This window comes from Artemia sp. Qi Xiang Cuo, chromosome 12 (genome assembly GCF_049724085.1).
Source record: "Artemia sp. Qi Xiang Cuo chromosome 12, ASM4972408v1, whole genome shotgun sequence".
NCBI classification, from domain to species: domain Eukaryota; kingdom Metazoa; phylum Arthropoda; class Branchiopoda; order Anostraca; family Artemiidae; genus Artemia; species Artemia sp. Qi Xiang Cuo.
Genome location: NC_142805.1, coordinates 10,221,704 through 10,247,618, shown reverse-complemented (window position 1 = coordinate 10,247,618; position 25,915 = coordinate 10,221,704). Strand labels below are relative to the sequence as shown.

Here is a 25,915-nt window from a genome sequence, read left to right as displayed (position 1 = left end):
TATTTCAGCAGTGTTTGGCTATGGTTTACCTTGTCACAGTTACATTTTCTTGATTTTTCAAAGTTCATTTTGAATTTCTTTTGTTGAAATGTAAGAATTGGAATATTTCAGTAGTGTTTGGTTGTGGTTTACCTTGTCAGAGCTAAATTTTCTTAATTTTTCACATTTCATTTGAATTTCTTTTGTTGAAATGCAAGAGTTGGAATATTTCAGTAGCGTTTGGTTATGGATTAACTTGACACTTTTAAATTCTCGTTATTTTTATATTTTCTTTACTAATTTCTTTCTTTTAAATGCAAGAGTTTTAATATTTAATAAGTGTTTTGTCGTGTTTTACCTTTTAAAATTTACATTTTCTTTATTTTTAAATTTTTATTTTGAATTTCTTTAGTTGAAAAGCAAGAGTTTGAATATTACAGTAGGGTTTGCTTGTGGTTTAACTTGTCACAGTTACATTTTCTTGATTTTTCAAAGTTAATTTTAATTTATTTCATTTGAAATGCAAGAGTTGGAATATTTCAGAAGTGTTTGGTTGTGGTTTACCTTATCACAGTTACATTTTCATGATTTTTCAAAGTTCATTTTGATTTTCTTTCTTTGAAATGCAAGAGTTGGAATATTTCAGTAGTGTATGGTTGTGGTTTACCTTGTCACATTTACATTTTCTTTATATTTCAAAGTTCATTTTGAATTTCTTTCATTGAAATGCAAGAGTTGGAATATTTAAGTATTGTTTGGTTTTGGTTTACCATTTAAAAGTTAAATTTTCTTGAGTTTTCAAAGTAAATTTTTAATTTATTTCGTTGAAATGCAAGAGTTGGAATATTTCAGTAGTGTATGGTCGTGGTTTTACCTTTTCACAGTTACATTTTCTTGATTTTTCAAAGTTCATTTTGAATTTCTTTCGTTGAAATGCAAGAGTGGGAATATTTCAGTAGTGTTTGGTTATGGTTTACCTTGTCACAGTTACATTTTCTTGATTTTTCAAAGTTCATTTCGAATTTCTTTCGTTGAAATGCAAGAGTTGGACTATTTCAGTGGTGTTTGGTTATGGTTTACATTATCACAGTTACATTTTCTTGATTTTTCAAAGATCATTTTGAATTTCTTTCGTTGAAATGCAAGAGTTGGAATATTTCACTAGTGTTTGGTTGTGGTTTACCTTGTCACAGATGCATTTTCTTGATTTTTCAAAGTTCATTTTTGAATTTCTTTCGTTGAAATGCAAGAGTTGGAATATTTCAGTAGTGTTTGCTTGTGGTTTACCTTGTCACAGTTACATTTTCTTGATTTTTCAAAGTTCATTTCGAATTTCTTTCGTTGAAATGCAAGAGTTGGAATATTTCAGGGGTGTTAGGTTATGGTTTACCTTATCACAGTTACATTTTCTTGATTTTCAAATTCATTTTGAATTTCTTTCGTTGAAATGCAAGAGTTGGAATATTTCACTAGTGTTTGGTTCTGGTTTACCTTGCCACATTTACACACATGTATACACATTTACACACATGTGCTTATCTTGAGTGCTCATGATAAGTTAACCTAACCTTTTCCGGTGAGTATGGTTAGGTTAGACTAGATTAAGTTAGGTTAGATTAGGTTAGGTTAGGTTAGCCTACGTACGCTTCACTTAGGTTAGCTTAGGTTAGGTGAGAGACATGCGAAAAGTTAGGTGTATGATTAGGTCAGGTTAGGTTAGATTAAGTTAGGTTAGGTTAAGTTAGGTTAGGCTAGGTTAGCCTACGTACGCGCGCGTACGTAGGCTAACCTAGCCTAACCTAACTTAACATAACCTAACTTAATCTAACCTAACCTAACCTAATCATACACCTAACTTTTCGCTTGTCTCTCACCTAACCTAAGCTAACCTAAGTGAAGCGTACGTAGGCTAACCTAACCTAATCTAACCTAACTTAATCTAGTCTAACCTAAGCATACTCAGCGGAAAGGGTTAGGTTAACTTATCATGAGCACACATGATAAGCACATGTGTGTACATGTGTATAAATGTGTGTAACTGTGGCAAGGTAAACCAGAACCAAACACTAGTGAAATATTCCAACTCTTGCATTTCAACGAGAGAAATTCAAAATGAATTTTAAAATCAAGAAAATGTAACTGTGATAAGGTAAACCATAACCTAACATCCCTGAAATATTCCAACTCTTGAATTTCAACGAAAGAAATTCGAAATTAACTTTGAAAAATCATGAAAATGAAACTGTGACCAGGTAAACCACAAGCAAACACTACTGAAATATTCCAACTCTTGCATTTCAACGAAAGAAATTCAAAAATGAACTTTGAAAAATCAAGAAAATGCATCTGTGACAAGGTAAACCACAACCAAACACTAGTGAAATATTCCAACTCTTGCATTTCAACGAAATAAAATAAATATGATCATAGAAAAATCAATATAATTTAGCTGTTATAAGCTTAACCAAAACAAAACACTTTTGAAATAGTCCAATTCTTGCATTTAAACGAAAGAAATTCAAAATGAAATTTTAAAAATCAAGAAATGTAACTGCGATGATGTGATTACTACGCAACAACCCGTGAAATAGTCCAACTCTTGCATTTCAACGAAATAAATTCAAAATGAACTTTTAAAAATCAAGAAAATGTAACTGTGACAAGGTAAAACCACGACCATACACTACTGAAATATTCCAACTATTGCATTTCAACGAAATAAATTCACAATAGGCTTTGAAAAATCAAGAAAATGTAACTGTGACAAGGTAAACCACAACCAAACACTACTGAAATATTCCAACTCTTGCAATTCAATGAAAGAAATTCAAAATGTAATTTGAAAAATCAAGAAAATTTAACTGTGACAAGGTAAACCAATACCAAACACTACTGAAATAATCCAACTATTGCATTTCAACGAAAGAAATTCAAAATGAACTTATAAAAATCAAGAAAATGTAACTGTGACAAGGTAAACCACAACCAAACACTACTGAAATATTCCAACTCTTGCATTTCAAATTAAAGAAATACAAATGAACTTTGAAAAATCAAGAAAATTTAACTGTGACAAGGTAAACCACAACCAAACGCTGCTGAAATATTCCAACTCTTTCATTTCATCCAAATAAATTCAAAATGAACTTTGAAAAATCAAGAAAATGTAACTGTGACAAGGTAAACCACAACCTAACGCTACTGAAATATTCCAACTCTTGCATTTCAACAAAAGAAATTCAAAATGAACTTTGAAAAATCAAGAAAATGTAACTGTGACAAGGTAAACCACAACCGAACACTACTGAAATATTCCAACTCTTGCATTTCAACGAAAGAAATTCAAAATGAACTTTGAAAAATCAAGAAAATGTAACTGTGACAAGGTAAACCATAGCCAAACACTGCTGAAATATTCCAACTCTTGCATTTCAACGAAAGAAATTCAAAATGAGCTTTGAAAAATCAATAAAATGTAACTGTGATAAGTTAAACCATAACCAAACAACACTGAAATAGTCCAACTCTTTCATTTCAACGAAAGAAAATAGAAATGAACTTTGAAAAATCAATAAAATGTAACTGTGACAAGGTAAACCATAACCAAACACTACTGAAATATTCCAACTATTGCATTTCAACAAAAGAAATTCAAAATGAACTTTAAAAAATCAAGAAAATGTAACTGTGACATGGTAAAACACCGGCCAAACACTACTGAAATATTCCAACTCTTGAATTTCAACGAAATAAATTCAAAATGGGCTTTGAAAAATCAAGAAAATGTAACTTTGACAAGGTAAACCAAAACCAAACACTACTGAAATATTCCAACTCTTGCATTTCAATGAAAGAAATTCAAAATGAACTTTGAAAAATCACGAAAATGTAACTGTGACAAGGTAAACCACAACCAAACACTACTGAAATATTCCAACTATTGCATTTCAACGAAAGAAATTCAAAATGAACTTTGAAAAATCAAGAAAATGTAACTGTGACAAGGTAAACCACAACCAAACACTTCTGAAATATTCCAACTCTTGCATTTCAAAGGAAAGAAATAAAAATGAACTTTGAAAAATCAAGAAAATGTAACTGTGACAAGGTAAACCACAAGCAAACACTACTGAAATATTCCAACTCTTGCTTTTCAACGACAGAAATTCAAAATGAACTTTGAAAATCAATAAAATGTAAATGTGAAAATTTAAACCACAACCAAACACTACTTAAATATTCCAACTCTTGCATTTAAACTAAAGAAATTCAAAATGAACTTTGAAAAATCTAGAAAATGTAACTGTGACAAGGTAAACCACAACCAAACACTACTGAAATATTCCAACTCTTGCATTTCAACAAAAGAAATTCAAAATGAACTTTGAAAAATCAAGAAAATGTAACTGTGACAAGGTAAACCACAACCAAACACTACTGAAATATTCCAACTCTTGCATTTCAACGAAAGAAATTCAAAATGAACTTTGGAAAATCAAGAAAATGTAACTATGAAAAGTTAAAACATAACCTAACATAACTTAAATAGTCCAACTCTTGAATTTTAATTAAATAAATTCGAAATTAAAATTTAAAAATAAAGAAAATGTAAAACTGACAATGTACAAAAAAAGCAAAAACATGTTAAATATACAAAATCTTGCATTTACTAGACATAAATAAAAAAATGAAATTTTAAAAATAAATAAAATTCAACTGTGAAAAGTTAAACCAAAACGACACACAACTTAAATATTCCAAATCTTGATTTTCAACGAAAGAAATTCAAAATGAGCTTTGAAAAATCAAGAAAATGTACCTGTGATAAGGTAAACCATAACCAAACACCACTGAAATAGTCCAACTCTTGCATTTCAACGAAAGAAATTCGAAATGAACTTTGAAAAATCAAGAAAATGTAACTCTGACAAGGTAAACCATAACCAAACACTACTGAAATATTCCAACTCTTGCATTTCAACGAAAGAAATTCAAAATGAACTTTTAAAAATAAAGAAAATGTAACGGTGAAAATGTAAACCACGACCATACACTACTGAAATATTCCAACTCTTGCATTTCAACGAAAGAAATTCACAATAGGCTTTGAAAAATCAATAAAATGTGACTGTGACAATTTAAACCATACCCACACATTACTGAAATAGTCCAAATATTTAATTTCAAAGCAATAAATTCAAAATGAACTTTGAAAAATCAAGAAAATGTAACTGTGACAAGGTAAACCACAACCAAACACTACTGAAATATTCCAACTATTGCATTTCAACGAAAGAAATTCGAAATGAACTTTGAAAAATCAAGAAAATTTAACTGTGACAAGGTAAACCATGAGCAAACACTACTGAAATATTCCAACTATTGCATTTCAACTGAAGGAAATAAAAATGAACTTTGAAAAATCAAGAAAATGTAACTGTGATAAGGTAAACCACAACCAAACACTACTGAAATATTCCAACTCTTGCATTTCAACGAAAGAAATTCAAAATGAACTTTGAAAAATCAAGAAAATGTATCTGTGACAAGGTAAACCACAACCTAACGCTACTGAAATATTCCAACTCTTGCATTTCAACAAAAGAAATTCAAAATGAACTTTGAAAAATCAAGAAAATGTAACTGTGACAAGGTAAACCACAACCAAACACTACTGAAATATACCAAATCTTGCATTTAAACGAAATAAATACGAAATGAACTTTGAAAAATCAAGAGAATGTAACTGTGACAAGGTAAACCATAACCAAACACTGCTGAAATATTCCAACTCTTGCATTTCAACGAAAGAAATTCAAAATGAGCTTTGAAAAATCAAGAAAATGTAACTGTGATATTGTAAACCATAACCAAACACCTCTGAAATAGTCAAACTCTTGCATTTCAACGAGAGAAATTCTAAATAAACTTTGAAAAATCAAGAAAATGTAACTGTGACAAGGTAAACCATAACCAAACACTACTGAAATATTCCAACTCTTGCATTTCAACGAAAGAACTTCAAAATGAACTTTGAAAAATCAAGAAAATGTAACTGTGACAAGGTAAACCACGACCAGACACTACTGAAATATTCCAGTTTTTGCATTTCAACGAAAGAAATTCAAAATGGGCTTTGAAAAATCAAGAAAATGTAACTGTGACAAGGTGAACCATAACCAAACACTACTGAAATATTCCAACTCTTGCATTTCAACGAAAGAAATTCAAAATGAACTTTGAAAAATCACGAAAATGCAACTGTGACAAGGTAAACCACAACCAAACACTACTGAAATATTCCAACTATTGCATTTCAACGATAGAAATTCAAAATAAACTTTGAAAAATCAACAAAATGTACCTTTGACAAGGTAAACCACAACCAAACACTTCTGAAATATTCCAACTCGTGCATTTCAAAGGAAAGAAATTCAAATGAACTTTGAAAAATCAAGAAAATGTAACTGTGACAAGGTAAACCACAATCAAACACTACTGAAATATTCCAACTCTTGCTTTTCAACGAAAGAAATTCAAAATGAACTTTGAATAATCAAGAAAATGTAACTGTGACAAGGTAAACCACAATCAAACACTACTGAAATATTCCAAATCTTGCATTTCAACGAAAGAAATTCAAAATGAACTTTGAAAAATCAAGAAAATGTAACTGTGACAAGGTAAACCACAACCTAACGCTACTGAAATATTCCAACTCTTTCATTTCAACAAAATAAATTCAAAATGAACTTTGAAAAATCAAGAAAATTTAACTGTGACAAGGTAAACCATAAGCGAACGCTACTGAAATAGTCCAACTCTTGCATTTCAAAGAAAGAAATTAAAAATAAACTTTGAAACATCGAGAGAATGTAAATGTGACAAGGTATACCGTAAGCAAACACTACTGAAATATTCCAACTCTTGCATTTCAACGAAAGAAATTCAAAGTGAACTTTGAAAAATCAAGAAAATGTACCTGTGACAAGGTAAACCACAACCAAACACTTCTGAAATATTCCAACTCTTGCTTTTCAACGAAAGAAATTCAAAAATGAACTTTGAAAAATCAAGAAAATGTAACTGTGACAAGGTAAACAACAACCAAACACTAGTGAAATATTCAAACTATTGATTTTCAACGAAAGAAATTCAAAATGAACTTTGAAAAATCAAGAAAATGTAACTGTGACAAGGTAAACCACAACCAAACACTACTGAAATATTCCAACTCTTGCATTTCAACAAAAATAATTCAAAATGAACTTTGAAAAATCAAGAAAATTTAACTGTGACAAGTTAAACCACAACCGAACGCTACTGAAATATTCCAACTCATGCATTTCAATGAAAGAAATTCAAAATGAACTTTGAAAAATCAAGAAAATGTAACTGTGACAAGGTAAACCACGACCAAACACTACTGAAATATTCCAGCTCTTGCATTTCAACGAAAGAAATTCAAAATGAACTTTGAAAAATCACGAAAATGTAACTGTGACAAGGTAAACCATAACCAAACACCACTGAAATATTCCAACTCTTGCATTTCAACGAAAGAAATTCGAAATGAACTTTGAAAAATCAAGAAAATGTAACTGTGACAAGGTAAACCACAACCAAACACTACTGAAATATTCCAACTCTTGCACTTCAAGGAAAGAAATTCAAAATGAACTTTGAAAAATCAAGAAAATTTAACTGTGACAAGGTAAACCATAACCAAACACCACTGAAATATTCCAACTCTTGCATTTCAACGAAAGAAATTCGAAATGAACTTTGAAAAAACAAGAAAATGTAACTGTGACAAGGTAAACCACAACCGAACACTACTGAAATATTCCAACTTTTGCATTTCAACTAATGAAATTCAAAATGAAGTTTTAATAATCAAGAAACTGTAACTGTTACATGGTAAACCACAACCATACACTACTGAAATATTCCAACTCTTGCACTTCAATGAAAGAAATTCATAATGAGCTTTGAAAAAAAATTAACATGTAACTGTGACAATGTAACCCATAACAAAACACCACTGAAATAGTCCAACTCTTGCATTTCAACGAAAGAAATTCAAATGAACTTTGAAAAATCAAGAAAATGTAACTGTGACAAGGTAATCCACAGCCAAACACTACTGAAATATTCCAACTCTTGCTTTTCAACGAAAGAAATTCAAAATGAACTTTGAAAAATCAAGAAAATTTAACTGTGACAAGGTGAACCACAACCAAACACTACTGAAATATTCCAACTCTTGCATTTCAACAAAAGAAATTCAAAATGAACTTTTAAAAATCAAGAATATGTAACTTTGACAATTTAAACCACAACCGAACTCTACTGAAATATTCCAACTCATTCATTTCAACAAAGGAAATTCAAAATGAACTTTGAAAAATCAAGAAAATTTAACTGTGACAAGGTAAACCACGACCAAACACTACTGAAATATTCCAACTCTTTCATTTCAACGAAAGAAATTCAAAATGAACTTTGAAAAATCAAGAAAATGTATCTGTGACAAGGTAATCCACAACCGAACGCCACTGAAATATTCCAAATCTTGCACTTAAACAATATAAATTCAAAATGAACTTTTAAAAATAAAGAAAATGTAACTGTGAGATGGTAAACCATGACCAAACACCACTGAAACATTCCAAATATTGCATCTCAAAGATAGAAATTCAAAATGAACTTTGAAAAAATCAAGAAATTGTAACTGTGACAAGGTAAACCACAACCGAACACTGCTGAAATATTCCAACTCTTGCATTTCAACGAAAGAAATTCAAAATGAACTTTGAAAAAATCATGAAAATGTAACTGTGACAAGGTAAACCACAACCTGTGTGTGTCTCTGTGTGTGTGTCTCTGTGTGTGTGTCTCTGTGTGTGTGTCTCTGTGTGTGTGTCTCTCTGTGTGTGTCTCTGTGTGTTTGTCTCTGTTTGTGTCTCTGTGTGTTTGTCTCTGTGTATGTGTCTCTTTGGGTGAAACAGTTTGAGGCATTTTAGGCGATGATTTTAGAAAACAAAAGCAGAACTTTTAAAATCACAACAACTGAAGGTCAGTAAATAATTCCTTTGTGGGGCCCGGGGATGGCCTTTGGGGGGCTGGGTGGGCCTTTGGGGGCGCCGGTGATCCTTTGGGAGCTTGGGGGGCCTTTGGGGGGCACAGGGAGGGCCTTTGGGTGCCTGGGGGACTTTTGGGGACAGGTGGAGGGCCTTTGAGACCCAGTTGGTCCTTTGGGAGCCCGTTGGACCGTTGGGGACCGGGGGAGGGGGTTTGGGACCCCGTTGGTCCTTTGGGAGCTCGATGGGCCTTTGGGGACCGGAGGAGGACCTTTGGGGCACAGGGAGGGCCTTTGGGGGTCCGGGGGGCCAGGTGGGGGCGTGGGGGACTTTTGGGGCGGGGGGATGGCCTTTGGGGGTCTGGGTGGGCCTTTGGGGGCGCCGGTGGCCCTTTGGGAGCTTGGGGGGCTTTGAGGACCGGGGGCTTCCTTCGGGGTTGGGGTAGGAGGATCGGAACCCTTTGGGGTTGGGTTAGAGGACCTCACAACACTGTTCAAATGAAGCTTGTGTATTATAACAACCACAGAGTTTCACCATTAAATTCTCTTCTAAAATCTCTTCAAAAATCTTCTTTTAAAATGTCTCTATCTGTTTCGCCGAAATAGTTCCATAACCTGTCTAAAACAGTTTCGCCCAAATAATCCCTAAACGTAAATTCAGCGTGTTCCTTTGTTATTGGCATCTCTGCGCTAACGCATTTCAAATTAATATGAAAGCATTTCGCGCGCTAAAACAATTCATCGCTAAGATGTTTCTTGCCTAATTGTTTCCATGGCCGTTGGTTATTAATATCTTTTGGAGTTCGACCAGTAGAACTGTTCCCGAGGCGAAGACATTAATGACTTGGATCTATTCCTGGAGAAATGTTTCTAGGCGAAAATTTTTAAAGTCTGACAGATGATGTCATTGATTGATTGATCTGTCAGGAAATGGGAAATTAATTTGTTGTTTCTAAGGGGAATTATTGATTCACGATAGGTGAATTGAGGTTGACAGCACAGGTGTTCTGAATCGTGACAGCACCATGTGGTTTATGGTTTTCTCAGTGAGAAAGTTCCTGTTTTTTCAAATTCTCACTGAAAAAAACCATAAAAACATACAAATATTTGAGAAAGCTCCTGTTTTTTCAAATTCTAACTGACAAAAACAACAAAAACATACAAAAATGTGACAAAGTTCCGGTTTTTTCAAATTATCACTGACAAAAACCATAAAAACATACAAAAATGTGAGAAAGCCCCTGTTTTTCAAATTCTCACTGAGAAAAACCATAAAAACATACATAAATGTGACAAAATTCCTGTTTTTCAAATTCTCACTGACAAAGTCCATAAACCACGTGGTTCTATGCCCATATATGGTGTGGGTCCCGGAGATATTATGGCATCTCTACTGATATCATTTGGAAGTGTCCTTACGGTTTCAAGAAAGAAAGAAATTAAATTCAGGAATCAAATAAAAAGAAACAAGAAGACTCTGTAAGTAGAACAGTATGAGAGATGAAGAGGCAATGTAGACAGGGGCAGATCCAGGATTTTTTTCAGGGGGGGGCGCAAAATAGGTTGATCCACTAAACTTGCGGTAGGAGCACGTTTAATTAACGCAAACTTGCGTGAATTAAGTAAATGACACTACTTTAGACTACGTTAGGGGGGCCCGAGCCCCCTCGCCCCTCCCCTTGATCCGCCACTGAATGTAGATAAACTGGTGGAAGGAGAACACCCATAAGACAGTGCTGATGAAAAGTATACATGCTGATAATTCGTATATCACATTACTCTCAGTATATTCATTGATTTGTCACTTTTTGGATTCACACAGCTTTTATTGTGAGGTGAAGAAAAGGTGATACCATTTTTCTTGGGAGGGGGGGTCAAAACTATAGAGGAATGTAGTTTTCATTGCTCATTTTCCAAGGGGTTTGAAGTTGAATGTTTAGCCTGAATATGGATTCAAGAAGGTGTTTTGAACTTCATATATAGTCTTTCCGTAATGGTAAGGTTTGGTAAAGTGTGAAAAGGGGATTTAACCTTGAACAGAAATTTTAATTTGGCATAGGACAGCTCCAATTGTGAGAACTGCCTTATCAAGAACTAGAGCCTTGAGAAGTGTACTCTTAAGTATGTCAGCTGAAATATATGAAGTTCAGAGAGATTTACCTATCTCCACTGAAATCAACTGTTTCAGCAAAAATTTAAATTTTGTTCAAAGCAAGGGCCTATTTTCTTAGAATATCTCAAATTCCAAAAGTCAAAAACAACTATTGATACTTTTGTTTTACGAATTGAAAATAACTTCTTTGGTCCTTATTGAGGCTAAAGGTTCACATCTCAAAAGTTATATTGAACTGACACAACATTTTCCCAAGTTCATGTAGATTTGGCATCCTGAAGTATGAAGGAGGTTGGGTGAAGATAGGTTCTTTAAAACATTTTTTTTACTATGATTTGGATTTATATCTGCTTCCAAAAGTTTTGCTCATGTAGCATAAAAACCTTTGGAGGTATGGAAAAGCTACTATGCTGCGATTTTATTGTTTTTCTAACTAGAAAATGTTTTGCCATGCTATGCAACATAAAAACTTCCAGGAATAGATCTACAGCCAAAATTTGCGCTTAGGAAGAAATTTGTAAGCTCATGCCTCTACCCCTTCCCTCTTCCAGAACAGTGATAACTTGTAAACTTAAAAAGTCATTGTGCTACATGAGTGAAATCTTCAGTTTCTACTGTCCAAATTGTCTTCTATAAAATTTTACCTATCTCCAGCCTACCAACCAAATCGTTTTTAGATTTTTTACTGTTTTTGGTTAGAGCTGAGGATGACTTGTTGCTTTTTCCCCAGGTTATACAGATATTCACAATATACATATATATATATATACATATATATATATATATATATATATATATATATATATATATATATATATATATATATATATATATATATATATATATATATATATATAGTACCGAGAGCCCGGCGGCGAACGGTACGCGGCAGGCTTCTATATATGGATTCTCACTGTCGCTTGTCTTCTAAACGCAGACGATTTGCGCCTTTTCTTGATGTCTTGACGTCCAAATAGATTTTAAATTAGAAGTAGTGCCTTAGTAAAATTATGTTCTTTTTTATTGGGCCTTTAACTTTTGCCTCGGCTTGTCTTTTGTCATTATGAAAGACATATCACCAAACTTTTGTCTCTTTTAGTTGTTCAGGTGGAGGAACAAAAACTTCTTCTTTTCAGTTTGTTTTATTTCCAAAGGTATGGTAGGCATTGATGACCACTTTTGTTTCTTTTAATTGTTCAGGTGGTGGGACAAAAACTTTTATTTTGCCTCGGCTTGTCTTTTGTAATTATGAAAGACATATTGCCGACCCTTTGTTTCTTTTAATTGTTCAGGTGGTGGGACTAAAACTTTTATTTTGCCTTGGCTTGTCTTTTGTCATTATGAAAGACATGTTGCCGACCTTTTGTTTTTTTAATTGTTCAGGTGGTGGGACAAAGACTTTGTCTTCCAACGATTTATCTAGTCCAGGTTTTTTATTTTCAAAGGTACGGTAGGCGCTGATGACCTTATCCATGTCAAAATCCAAAACCGAATCATTATATCTATCATTTTCAATTCGTTTGTTTCGTTTTACCTCGACTTGTCTTCCCTCATTATGAAATTCATATCGCCGAACCTTTGTTTTTTTTTTAAAAAGGAATGGTAGGTATTGATGACGTTATCCATGTAAAAATCCCAAAGCCAATCATCATCGCTACCATTTTCAGTTTCAACATGTTTTGATTCTTGCTGTCCAGGTTAATTTTCATTGACTCGCTCACATGTTCGGTGTTGCATGTCTTCTAACCGCATGTGTCTTTGCTCTTCATTTTCATTTTTGACTTGCTCACATGCTCAGTGTCGCATATCTTCTAACCCTGTGTGTCTTTGCTCTTCATTTTCATTTATGACGCGCCGCTGCTGTTCTTCTGACCGCTTGTGTCTTTTCTCTTCACTTTTATTTTGAGACGTTTTTGGATTACTTCAGACAATTTAGAAATGGCCTTTGCTTTAGCTTCCCATATTGGTGATGTTGCAATTGATGGTCCAGGTTGTCAGTTTTCACATCTTATCATGTTTGATAGTTGAGTTGTTGGCTGTTGGTGTAGTAACTACAACTGCAAATTTTAGTTTCTGGGCCTTCCAATCTAATGCAAGGTTTGGTGATGACAGGTTAGGTTAGAATAGATTGTTTGGTTAGGTTAGATTAGCTTAGGTTAGGTTTTTAACCCATTTCTGATATTTATAACCAAATTTAACCTAATGCTAACTTTACCTTTTACCATAATGGTTTGCATAAGACTGAAAAAGCTGGCTCGCAAAGCTAATTTTAATCAAAGCAGAGAAAAAGAAATTTTGGACATTCACCAGTGAATGTCAACATTAATCAAATTTTGGACATTCATGGTAATATATATATATATATATATATATATATATATATATATATATATATATATATATATATATATATATATATATATAGCATGGTAAAAGCTGAAGCCCCCCCCCCCAAGTTTTTTTTTATATTCTTTCTTTTAATTTAACTGGGCCCAAGACACAATTTGTTAGGTGGATATGAGTTTCTGATTAATATAAAATTTGAACTTGGTATTTCTTTACTTTTCTTTCTTCTTTCTTCTTTTTTTTTACACCATAACATTGCTAGAATTAAAAATACAGCAATAAAAAGGCAAGTTCAAGTCTTGCTCAGTATGGGAAGTGATAGTGTCTCATTTCAACCAATACACTTTTTTTCATGATTAGACTTAGTCACATCCTTAAGCTCTTTGCTAATACTTTATGAGTTTTATGATTACTAAGCCTGTATGTTTCAAGTTCTGTTGAATAATTGGAAAGAAATATTTTATTTTTTAAAAGTGTTGGTGGCAAGTATTTAAGTTTTAGTACTTAGGATTTTAATACTGTGTTAGTTATATTTGTCTCATAGAATCATAACACTTCTTATAGACGAGGAAAAAGTGTACAAATTGTCTGATCATCTAATGATGGCTGTTTCTGGTGAATCTGGGGATACACATCAGTTTGCTGAATTTATTGCCAAGAATGTTCAGCTGTATAAGATGCGAAATAATTATGAGTTATCAACAGCAGCTGCTGCACATTTCACCAGACAAAATCTGGCTCAGTCACTTAGAAGTAGAGTAAGTTTAGTTACTAATCTTATGACAATTAAATTATAAATTATCTTTGTAAAGAGAGGTGCTTATAGGGGAGGGAAGAAAGAACCTGCCCTCATCTCCCTGGAAAACTGAATGTAGACTCTTGTAATTTTCCTAAACAAACACATTTTAGCAAGATCCTTAAACCTTTGCCTCCTCCCCCTTAAAAAGTATTATTTGAGTGATTGGTGTTAATGGTAAATGGATTAGCGAAAGGAAAAACGTCTTTTCCTAGAAGATTAATTCATACTATCTTTATTCTCATCATTGTGAAGGAGTACTACTGTTTTTGTAGTTTATTTTTATATTTGTGGTCTGTACCCTGGTAATGGGTAGAGATGGAAAAAAATGGTATTGGAATTGCAATACGGAGAAAAAAATTTCAAAGGAGTTAATAAATTTCCAGTAATTTTTCAGAAGAAATTACACCATTTTTCTTCTAGCTTACTAGATAGTTTAGCCTAGAAGAAATTTTAAACTATCTTGATTGAAAAAATAAAATTCTCACAGATTCTTTAATGTTAGACCCACAAAGAGAAAAAATTTTTAGTCTGAGCTTAATAATTGTGTGTCTCTGGTAGATTTATAGGAAATAATTCAGTAAAAGTAAATTAGAAATTTGTGAATTCGAATGTATTTTTTCAATCATTTTCCAGCATCGGAATACAGCATCGGAAGTGAGGATCAGACCAATTCGGCCCCCCCCCCCCTAAAATTCCGCTTATGAACGCCAATGACTGCAACTCATGAATATGAGGACTAATCTTTCATGAGTTACTGTATTAATCATATTATCATTTGTGTCTTAGGGGATTATGAGAACCTAGTCCCACAATATGGTTGGTTGATGTGATGAGAGAAGGGTCTTTAAATTCTTGTCATCAGGATATATGAAAAACCAGCAATTGGATCCCAATGAGATTTTGTCAGAAGTAAAGCTTAGTGTCTCAGTTGAGCCTTTAGGGTTTCCAAGCACAATCCATCTTCTTTGGGGGGAGGAGCTCCCTAAATTCTCGTCGTTAGAACTTTACCGGGATAGGTAGTCAATCTTGACCACAGTTCACACAAATTAAGAGTTAGTGTCTTGTTTATGAATTTGATGGAAGCATATCTGAGATGACGTTTGTGGGGGAGGTAAAAGGGAGAGAAACCTAGATTTTTATCGTGAGAACATCCAGCAGAAAGTTATTGCATGTCAACCATATTTGGCTAAAACTAAGAGTAAATGTCCTATCTGTGCTTTTTTGGGTCCGTGCCAACGAAACACGAAATGCTGTCCTAGGATATTGAGTATGTATCTCAGTTGTTCTTTTGGGGTTTAATTCATGGCTTTAAATTACTCAGTTCAATCCATGTGGAACCTAAATGGGTTCTTGGATTTGAACAAAAGTTGGTGGGAAGTAAAAGTTCAACTATTAACTCTACTCTTCGGGGATTGTTATTTAATCTTGTTTTTTTAGTAGGAGGAGGGGGCCTAGATTTTTGCGATCAGGTTGCCTGGCTGAAAGGGGCTATTAGGTCTAAACAAAATTCGATGAAGGAGGTTGAAGTGTCCTAGGTATGCTGTTTGAGGCGATTGTATGCATTCTGAACTCTTGGAGGGGATGGTCCCTAGCTTCTTGTTCCCAAGGTATTCATTAGAAGGGGTTGTTGGCTCATAAAGAAACTCGTTCTGACCTCTTTGAGTGGAGGATCCTCAAGGTATTCTTCAGAAGGGACGGTGGGATCATGAAGAAATTTGTGGGGAATTTAAAGCTAATGTAATGACTATTCTTTAGAGATTATACTGCAATTTAACTTTTTTATTGGAGGGAACGTGGAGGAGCTCTAGCTTCTTGCCATATGGATCACTAGGTCTGTACATCTATGAGAAGTGATTATTGAATCTCAGCCAAGCTTGGTCAGAAGATTGGATGATGCCTTGGGGTCATAATCCTTTTTAAAAGCCTAATTCTGGGAAATTTCATTTAAGAAGACCTGGTCTGTGGCTGTATGTTTGGTAATGTGTACTATTTTCTTGTCATCTGAATGCATAAATATGGTCCTTCTGGCCTCAATAAAATTTGGTTGGAATTGACAGCTAAAAATTATGTTCTTCCTTTTTATTATTGCGGTATCTGCCTGAAAAAGCAAATTTGGAGGGGGAGGGGGAGAGGCGGATTTGTAGTTGCTTCAAACGTTGCCACAAGGATATAGATTTGTGTCAAGATGTTCAATAGAATATCAAAACATTTTTGCGGGAGGGGCGGCAGAACCTTAGGAGTATTTATTTTAAATCTTCCACTGTAAAAACATCAAATACATAGAGACTCTGTTTCCTTTTAGTTGGAGTTCTCTAGTCTGGGGAGCTTAAGGGTCTACAAATTCTCATAATACATAAAAAATACAGATACCAGGTTAGACAGAAAATGTCTGGTCTTGCTGCCAACAACCAAATAAATGAATTCTCTCCTAGGAGATTCCGTTATCTAGGTAAAACAAAGGCTTTCCCAAAAAAGCTTCTCGGGTTTTTGTTCCAAAACCGGAAATTTATTTTTAAATAAGTTTTGTATTTAGTACTTGAAGTAGGATATCGAAGGGGATCGACAAAGAGAAGGTCGTCCAGAATGTCAGCATATCATGGAGGGGAAAATATAATTTGAGATATTAATTTTGACTAAATTTTCAGTCAGCATACAATGTGAACATGTTGCTGGCTGGGTTTGACAACGATGCTGGAGGAGAACTTTTTTTTCTTGATTATTTGGCAGCATCCATAAAGTTGAATTATGGTGCACATGGCTATGGAGGAATGTTTGCAACAAGCATTTTGGACCGATATTATAGAAAAGGTATGCTCTTACTGTCTTGTATCTTTCTCTTTTTTTCTGAATGATGTATTTATTTATGTATGATTGGAATTCCAAAGCTTCATTTTGTAAAGGACGTCTTATTTGTGATTTAAGCCGGAATTTAATTTCTTTATACTAATTCAAAAACCACGGGTGTCAAAATCACCTCCTAGATTTTGAAAAATACTTTTTTTGGTATTTTCATTGAAAAATACCCTCGTTTTTGGTATTTTCATTGACAAACAATAGCAAGATCGCTCTCTAGACTTTGAAAAATATGGTTAGCCTCTGGGCCCTCCTCCTTACCTTTTTATTAACTGGCGTCCTTGTCAAAAACAGTAACAAAAGGATTTTCCAAAGCTGCCTTTGAAATTAGACATGCAGAACAATACATAAAATTTTTGCTTTATATTTCCTGCCTTTATATATTTTAGACTTGCATATACTCATCTCTAATCCAGAATAGAAATCAATTCTATTTATGGACTGTAGATTTGGCTGATCTGTCGTCTATTTTTACTTAGTTATTTCCTTGTTCTTCTTTTTTTTTCGTTTTTAACTGTTGATTGATTTGCTTGCTGTCAATAATGTTTTTTTCTATTCTCTCTATCTTTTGTTCTTTTTTGCTACCGATAAGAAATTCTGGGGGGGGGCTTCTTCCCCTGCTTATGCAGATGAAATACTTGGATGAATTTTCTTTCTTTGAATTTCTCTGGCTGAGAGTCCAGTTTTCTTCTTGTTTTCTGAGTTTCTCCCCCATTTTTATAGCCAAACGGATTTACACGAACTTTACCGAATTTATAATTATAGTATAAGTTAATTTGTAAGTATAATCTTAGTTTAGCAATTTCCGGGAGCTTCTTCCCCTGCTTATGCAGATAAAATACTTGAATATGTTTTCTTTCTTTGAAATTCTCTGGCTGAGAGTCCAGTTTTCTTCTTGTTTCTCATTTTCCTGAAGCAGGAAAATAAGTTGGCTTTTACGTCAGTTTACATAGTTTTTAAACTTTTTTTTGCTACCTCTGAAATTTATTTTCAAGGTTAATGTGTTTTGTTAAACATGCCATATACATTTTTTCTTTATCTCTTTAAAGTCTGAAACATTTTATAAATTTAGTTTCGAAATATTAAACAAATTCCGAACCTGTTAGTTCAATTTTGAAACCTGGACTGAAGAGGTGGTGTCAGTAATGTTAGATGAGATGAAGCTTAAATAAAGGGTTTCCTGTGCAGGGGTATGAAATACTATAAAAAGGTATTTTAAAAATCTGGGGGAGGGGGAGTAAAACTTGCTGACAAATGGCATAAAGCAAGACTTGTTTTTAACTCTGTTATTTGACACATTATAAGCGACTTTGGGAGTGATCTTATATCCTACTAGAGTATAGAAACCGGTTTATCTGAATCACCGGCCAGTGATGGATCTGAATTTCAAGGTATCAATGAACTCTGTAGAAACTTCTGATATGTTTGTCGATGTGTACTTCAATGATACTTTGTTTAAGTTCCTTACCTTTATTTTAATATTATCGGCTACTATTTTGTTTTTTCCGATATTTGTAGGAATATGTTTATATTCCTTTATGGAATTTGATTTTAAAGGATCTTTGATTGTTTATTTTGTAATCGACAAGAAGATATTTACTGGTTTATAGTAGGCCCGACCGATATGGATTTTTGGGGTTCGATACCGATATTGATATATCGGTATCATACCGATATAATTTTCCGATAAATTCCCCTCCGGAAAAAGATCTTACCTAAAGTTTAACCCCCCTCCCCCCCATTCTCTGCCCAAATTCACATTCACATATTTCTCCCTGGTCTACTACACACCCAAGAACAACCTCAAATAATTCACTGTGGATTTCAAAAATTAGGCTATTTACAAGAATTGTTTGCTTTTCGTTACCTTTTCTAATCAAGAGCTTCTGAGCACACAAACGAAATGGCTGATATTAACGGAAGTGAAAAATGAGAAAAACATTGATCAAGGAAGTCGGTTTAGTTACATAAAGACAAATATGTGAAAATCTGATTGAAAAAAGTGTAATATGCTTGTTGAAATCGATTACTCACAACCCAAATTTCAATAGCGGGACTTTGAATTTTAATCATTCACGTATTAATGTGAAAATTTTACTTTACACTCCTATGAAATGGTCTCTTACTTACGAGTTCATGCTAGGCACACTGGATACACAGGAGTTCAGGTTGAGTTTTAAGTTAGGAGGAGAGGATTAACGAATATGCTGACAAAATCGTCCAGTACACCGACAAATGCAGACACACAAGCTAAATTTCCAAGGTAAATTTTTCAAGGTATTGACACGTGGCGGTGACATCGTGGACCCCTTCCCACCTTACAACATCCCCTCTCCCCCTTAGCTGCGCCCTGAATGGATATCATGGTTTAAACCAATTGAATCTTGGGTCTTCCCCTCATGCAAGTGAACATTCATTGAACAGAAATGTATGGTTTAGTGTATTCTTTTTTGCTATTTTGGTAGAAGATGTACGTTCTTGAAGTCACCAGATATTTAGAACGTTGCTACACCCGGTGTGTATTGACAACAAATATACTTTGACTTCATTTGAGTCGCCTCTGCTGCTCTCTCCACCATAGTCAGACTTAGCTGGTGGATCCGTCCCCCAAAGACTGAACAAGCAACAAAAAAAAGAAATAAAAATTCTTAAATTCAAAAAGAAATCAAATAAAATTTCAGAAAAAGAGATATTCAAAAAAATATATATTCAAAAAAAGAAATATTCAAAAAAATATTCAAAAATTTTAATAACAATAAAAATTCAAAAAAAAAGAAATAAAAAAAAGAAAAAGAGAAAAAATTCTAAGATTTCCGAGAAAGTAGGTTTCGGCTTTTATTTTTCTATCGCTTATTCGGATCTCTTATCAAAGCTCTATAAGTTATGGCAAGACGTCTCAATTAATTCCAAATAGTTTGGCCATGCATTCTAAAAAATTATAATGGACAAGATGAGAGGATTCTTCATTGCACCTCGTCGCCTTAAAGTGTTTTTTACTTTAGTATATCATGGTGCGTTTATTATCCCGTTAAGGCCCAAGAATAAATATGTCGGAGATTCTAATTGTCCTTTTCACCAGTTTATTTTATCACATAAGTAAGCCAAAGGCGCATTAGCAGATTTTTCCCGTTTTCGGTTTCCGAGATACAAGCTGTCCTATTTTTTAAGACAGTGGGCTTGTGGCATACAATTTCATCAAATATGTTTTTAGTTCCACATATTCAGTTAAATGCAATACAAAACCAAAACAAATAAAAAAATTAATTTGTTAAGACGCAAAACAGGTGAAGGAGGAAGGAGGCCCCTCAAATGTAGACTCAACAGGGCCCATCGGTATGTGTACACGTCCCTTGAGCTACAAACCTTCTCCAAGTAATGGGTTAAATTGCACGGTGATTCAGAACACCATCGTGGGAGGATCCTTTATTGGAAGGCAACTGCGGCAGGGCCAAAGATCCAGATCTATGGACAAGGGCCTCTGCAAAGAGCTGCCTCGACCATTTCGGGGTACCTGCAAGACTAGGGACCTTGCGGTCAACTTTATCCCCACTTGAAGAGGGGTGCCCTTCGAGGAAATTGTTGCCTAGTAAACGACACAGCATTCGCACGGAATTCTGATTGATTAATAATTCTTATGGGCTTGTTCTGTTTTGGTGAGTGTTTTCGGGCGGAAAAAAACCCTTTCTAGCTAATGTATCTACTATGGGCTGCCTCCCCGTAGTAGCATAATATTTGTAGGCATGAATATATAATGAGTCGGAGGTAATAGGCTTGAGACTGTCTTTGCAGGATTTCGACTCTTGTTGATAGAAGAGCGTCGCCAAGTGCTGAAGACCATGTTGTGACAAAGATAGGCCCGGGACTGCACAAAGCCTTCATTCATACTGGAGGTCCCAAGGACTTCTTGCTAAGCCGGCTTAAGCGCTTTGGTGTAGACTTGGGAAGATGTGTTGGTCCCCGCCCTGCACTGGTATCCGGGACCATTACTTTTCCTGAGGCCAAAATAATTTCAATGATTTAAAGATTATGTAAATTGGAACTTGGAATATTAAGACTTTAAAAAATAACTGTTGTATCGACATTTTGACTGTCGATTTCAGACGATTCAAACTGGACTTCCTAGGAATTTCAGAAACTCATATCCCAGGGGTAGGAAGCATGAAATTAGGTGATATAGAATTTATTTATTTACTAAGGCTGGAAGGATGGGGTACATAAACAGGGAGTAAGGCTCATAATGAATAAGGAAGCTGTTAAGTCTTGTTTGGACTGGGAAGGTATTAATAATAAAATACTAATCGCTCATTTTATGACTAAAAAGTTCAGGGTATCAATTATAGCAGTATATGCCCCTGTAGAACCGACTTACGGAGAACTAGTGACTCAGATTAATTTTACTTACAGTTACAAGAGAAAATAGACCGGGTCCTAGGTAAAAATATGGTGTTTTTATTAGGAGATTTTAACTCCCAAGTCGGTAGAAATAGGGATAGATGGTATCCTAATCTAGGTAAATTTGTTATAGGAAAAGAAAACAGCAATGGCTACGGACAGTTGAAATTTTGTAGGTATAACAACCTAGTTATAACCAATACGGGATTTGGTCATAAAACGTGGTATTCATACAACGGTCGTAAGTTAACATGGTATTCATGTGATGGTAAGACAACAAACCTTATTGATTATGTAATTGTAAACCGAAGACTGGCATGATCAATACAAGATACTAGGATATATAGGAGTGCTGTTATTAATGTTAAAGGTCAAGATCTAGTAGTGTCTAGGGCTAACTCAAAGCTAAAATTTCGGAGGGGTAACTACCTCCCGGGAAGTTATGATGTTGGTAGACTCCAGGATGAAAATTTGAGAGAAGCTTTCCAGGACCAGTTGAACACTAAGGTGGAGAGTTTAAAATTTGACAATGTGGAAGATGGATGGAATAATTTTAGGAAAATAATTTGTGTAGTTGCTGATGATGTCTCAGGGAAGAAAGTTTGGAGTGCAGCTAGAAATATTAGTGAAAAAGCTTTATGTTCAATAGACAGGAAGGGGCTTGTACAAGAATTATCTGAGTGATAGATCATATGAAAACATAAGGAATGTAAAGAAAGTGGAGAGAGCATTAAATAGGAGATGTGAAATGGAGGTCATGGATAAAATTGCTGAGGACCTGAAAAATGCAGCTAGACGACATAATAGTAAAATATTGTACTTGCATGTTAATAAATTGAGAGGGAGTAGTCAATCAGGACTTGCCCCAGTTAAAGATAGGAACGGGGCCATAATAGTGATAAGGAAAGAGTTTGAGAGAGATGAAAAGAACATTTTAAGATTGTGCTAAACCGAGATACAGTTGCAGGAAAAGATGTAGAGGAAAATGAAAAAATTTGTGATAACTTGGATGGGAAGGAAGATTTGTTTTGTCAGGAAGAACTAGCTACCGTACTAAAAGGACTTAAAAAAAATAATAAGGCTCCAGGTGCTGAAGTGCGGTAAATGATTTTCTCAAATATGGTGGCTCTGAGGTTTGAAATAAGTTACTGAAGATTATGAATATGATTTTTGAGAAATGGGAAGTACCTAGCAATTTTAGGAAAACCTTAATTAAACCACTGTATAAGAAATTTGTTAAGAGTTAGTGTGGTGATTATTGCGGCATTAATCTGGTCTCTGTATGTAGCGAATTATTACAGAATATTTTTTACTTAGATATGCTGTAGACAAAGCTATAAGAGAAGAATAGTGTGGTTTTAGGAAATGTAGAGGATGTGTCGACCAAATTTTTACTATTTAATAATTAATAATTAATAATAGTTAATAATTGAGAAGTGTCTGAGTTTTCAAACGCCTTTGGTCCCCAGTTTTATAGATTATGAACAAGCATTCGATTCTGTTGATGCAAGAGCTTAAGCGAAGGTCTTATCCTTGTATGACATACCAGACAAATAGATTAAGATGATTAGTGCTATGTACGGGAGTAACAATGTAGCCCTTCAATTTAGTGAAGGTTTTTTTAATTATATGAAATAAGTAAAGATGGCATGTTGAGGATAAGGCAATGGGAAGAAAAGAAATCTCTACAAAGGAATTTTTTTAACATTATTTAGTTAGTCTAATACTATTAGATTAGCAGATGTCATGTAGATTGGTAGATGTTTTATGTACTTGGTTCACACTTAATCACAGTGTTAGCTGAACAAGGGATCAGTTGACGCAGCCCCCCCGCCCGCCCGCCCCACCCCAAGTGGATTCATGCGTACGAACCTGATATGTGGTTTTGATTTAATGATAACTTTGTGATTCTATTTTAAAGCTTGACTCTTAAATGTCTCCATTACTTTTATTTGTATTGGCTTCTCATTATTCTTTTCTTTTATATTTAATTTAAATCAATACAATTTTCTGGCTAATTTCTCCTCACTAATAATAAACATTGAAAAATATTAATACCATGTCTGACGAAAAAATAAATACAAGAGCAAAAAACAAAGATAGATTAAAACTGACTACCGTACGTTTAAAACGCTTTGTGCCGTTTAAAACGCTTTGTACGATTAAAACGCTCAAATCCATTTTTGCCTCATTATACGTCAGTGTTTAGTTACTGCTAAACAGTATTTTTTTTTTATGGTAGCTAATTTTGATATTACTCCATAACTGATGTTTAATTTTGTATGTTTGCCGAATTATATTTTCGAAATTTGGTTCTTGTGGTTTTTAAATGAAAATTGGTTGAAAATCGTTGAAAAAGGGACAGTTTTCTATTTTTTTTAAGTCAGGTTAGATTCTTCTCCAAGAAGAAGTCAAAACAAAATTGTAGTTCCGGTTCAATGAATGGATAGATCTGAGCCTAATCGATTCAATGACAACTATCTTGTCCTTTTTGCTGAAAGTTTCAGCCGTACTCTTGTTGCGAACCATGGGCGTAGGCAGCATCTTGTCGGGGATTCTATGATGGAGGGGTGGGGGCTTATAAATACTATCCGAGGTTCTTTTAATATAGGTCTTTAGAAACTTGTCATTCTATATTTCGCTAAAAATGGGCCATTAGCATTTTTGATGTTCTGTTTTTCTGGCATTACTATAATATAATAAACCTACTTATAATTCTACTTATAATTTCCAGAAAACATAAACACCATAAAAGCGATTGGACACCAGTCACATTATGGTTAGATAACAGCTTCTTGTTCTAACAATTCAATTCAAATGTTTTAACTTGGACGATATTAGATATCAGAATTGATATACCTATATATCGGACCTAAAATCAATATTGAATACCGAATCGTAAATATAGATATCGAAAACGATATTTGGAAATTTCTGTTGGTTTTCACTTTTTTCGACCATCTACTAGTGAACATCCAACAGGAAAATTCCATCATATGAAAATTTCTCGTTAATATCTAGTGTAGATTTGAATTTCTAGGGGGGGGGGCTGCCCCCCCCCTTTTCCTACGCCCATGTTACAAACTCGCTTATCTTAAGAAAAATATACCTTAAAGTCTGCATTGTCTTCTATAATGCGTTTAAAATTACTTAGGATTAGATCCTAAATGTTTGGCTTAGTATTAGAAAAAATACTGAGTACAGTAAATGTTTTTGTAAGTATGAGTGTCATTTAGTTGGAATTTATTTTTTACTGCGACAGCTTGTATGAATAAAATGATCTGATTCTAAACGATTTTTCACAGATATGAATGAAGACGAGGCTTACAAACTGATTAAGATGTGCGTTTCTGATATTCACCGAAGATTACTTGTAAATCTAGCAAGGTTCCATGTCCATGTAGTTGACAAAGATGGTCTTAGAAAACTGGATCCAATTGTTATTGAAGGAGATAATCTTGTCCTTGGCAAGAGACCAGGAGATGAACCTATGGTTCTTGAAGAGATTATGGCCTAATTTTTGTATTTTTTTTTTTTTTTCATTTGATCATAATAAAGTATAGAAAATATTAGTGTTGTTATGTCAATCAGGCCATGAAAGAAGTGCTTGTCTAACTTATGATAGTCAGGATTGTCCTTCAGACAAATATGAATTTTCACCCATTAGAAAAAAGGACAATTTTTTTTTTTGGGGGGGGGGACTGTAAAATATGAGAGACTGCTGAAGGGGCTCTTCTTTCGAATGTCCCTGACCATTATTAATTTTAAAAAAAACTTTTCCACAAAATAAATTTTTCAAAGGAAAGTAAAGAACTCCATTAAACAAAAAAAGAGCAAAAATAAAATCAAACAATCTACTAAGCGTGAAACTACCACAAATGAGCATCGATAAATAAATGAAACCCAAAACGAACAGAAATTACAATAAATAGCCGAGCCAAACTCAAAACGAGCAGAAATTAACATTAGTTGGGCTCAAAACCCCTATGCCTTCCCAAGGCCAGAACATATGCACTTTACTGGAAAAATATATAATTTTTATACTTTTATAACTGTAATAAATCAAATAATATTAACATTTTGATTGCTAAATATCAGTATATTTATGTTAAACTGACAATGCACATTCTTTTATATATGTTTCAGTAAAGTGCAAATTATGATCTGGCCTTGGGACGGCATAGGGGTTTTGAGCCCTACTCATGTTAATTTCTGCTCGTTTTGAAGATTTCAATAAAAACTTATATGCCCCCAGGGATTAACTTATAACCCTTGCCCTGAAGACTGTGGGGGAGTGTCCTAATCAAATGTATAATTTCCTGAACTTTAAACTGCGTGGAACAAAATGGCT

General features: G+C 34.1%; 1 protein-coding gene across 1 annotated transcript in view; it reads left to right on the top strand.

The window, feature by feature from the left end:
• The window catches only part of LOC148945757 (proteasome subunit beta type-2-like), a 46,239-nt gene extending 21,112 nt beyond the window's left edge, over window positions 1-25,127 (top strand). Inside the window, exons 2-4 of the mRNA XM_089097737.1 lie at window positions 14,085-14,278; window positions 16,965-17,127; window positions 24,870-25,127. Coding sequence (XP_088953863.1) covers window positions 14,085-14,278; window positions 16,965-17,127; window positions 24,870-25,081 — 569 coding nt within the window. The 3' untranslated portion in view covers window positions 25,082-25,127. The remainder of the gene's footprint in view (window positions 1-14,084; window positions 14,279-16,964; window positions 17,128-24,869) is intronic.
• Window positions 25,128-25,915: the final 788 nt, after the last annotated feature.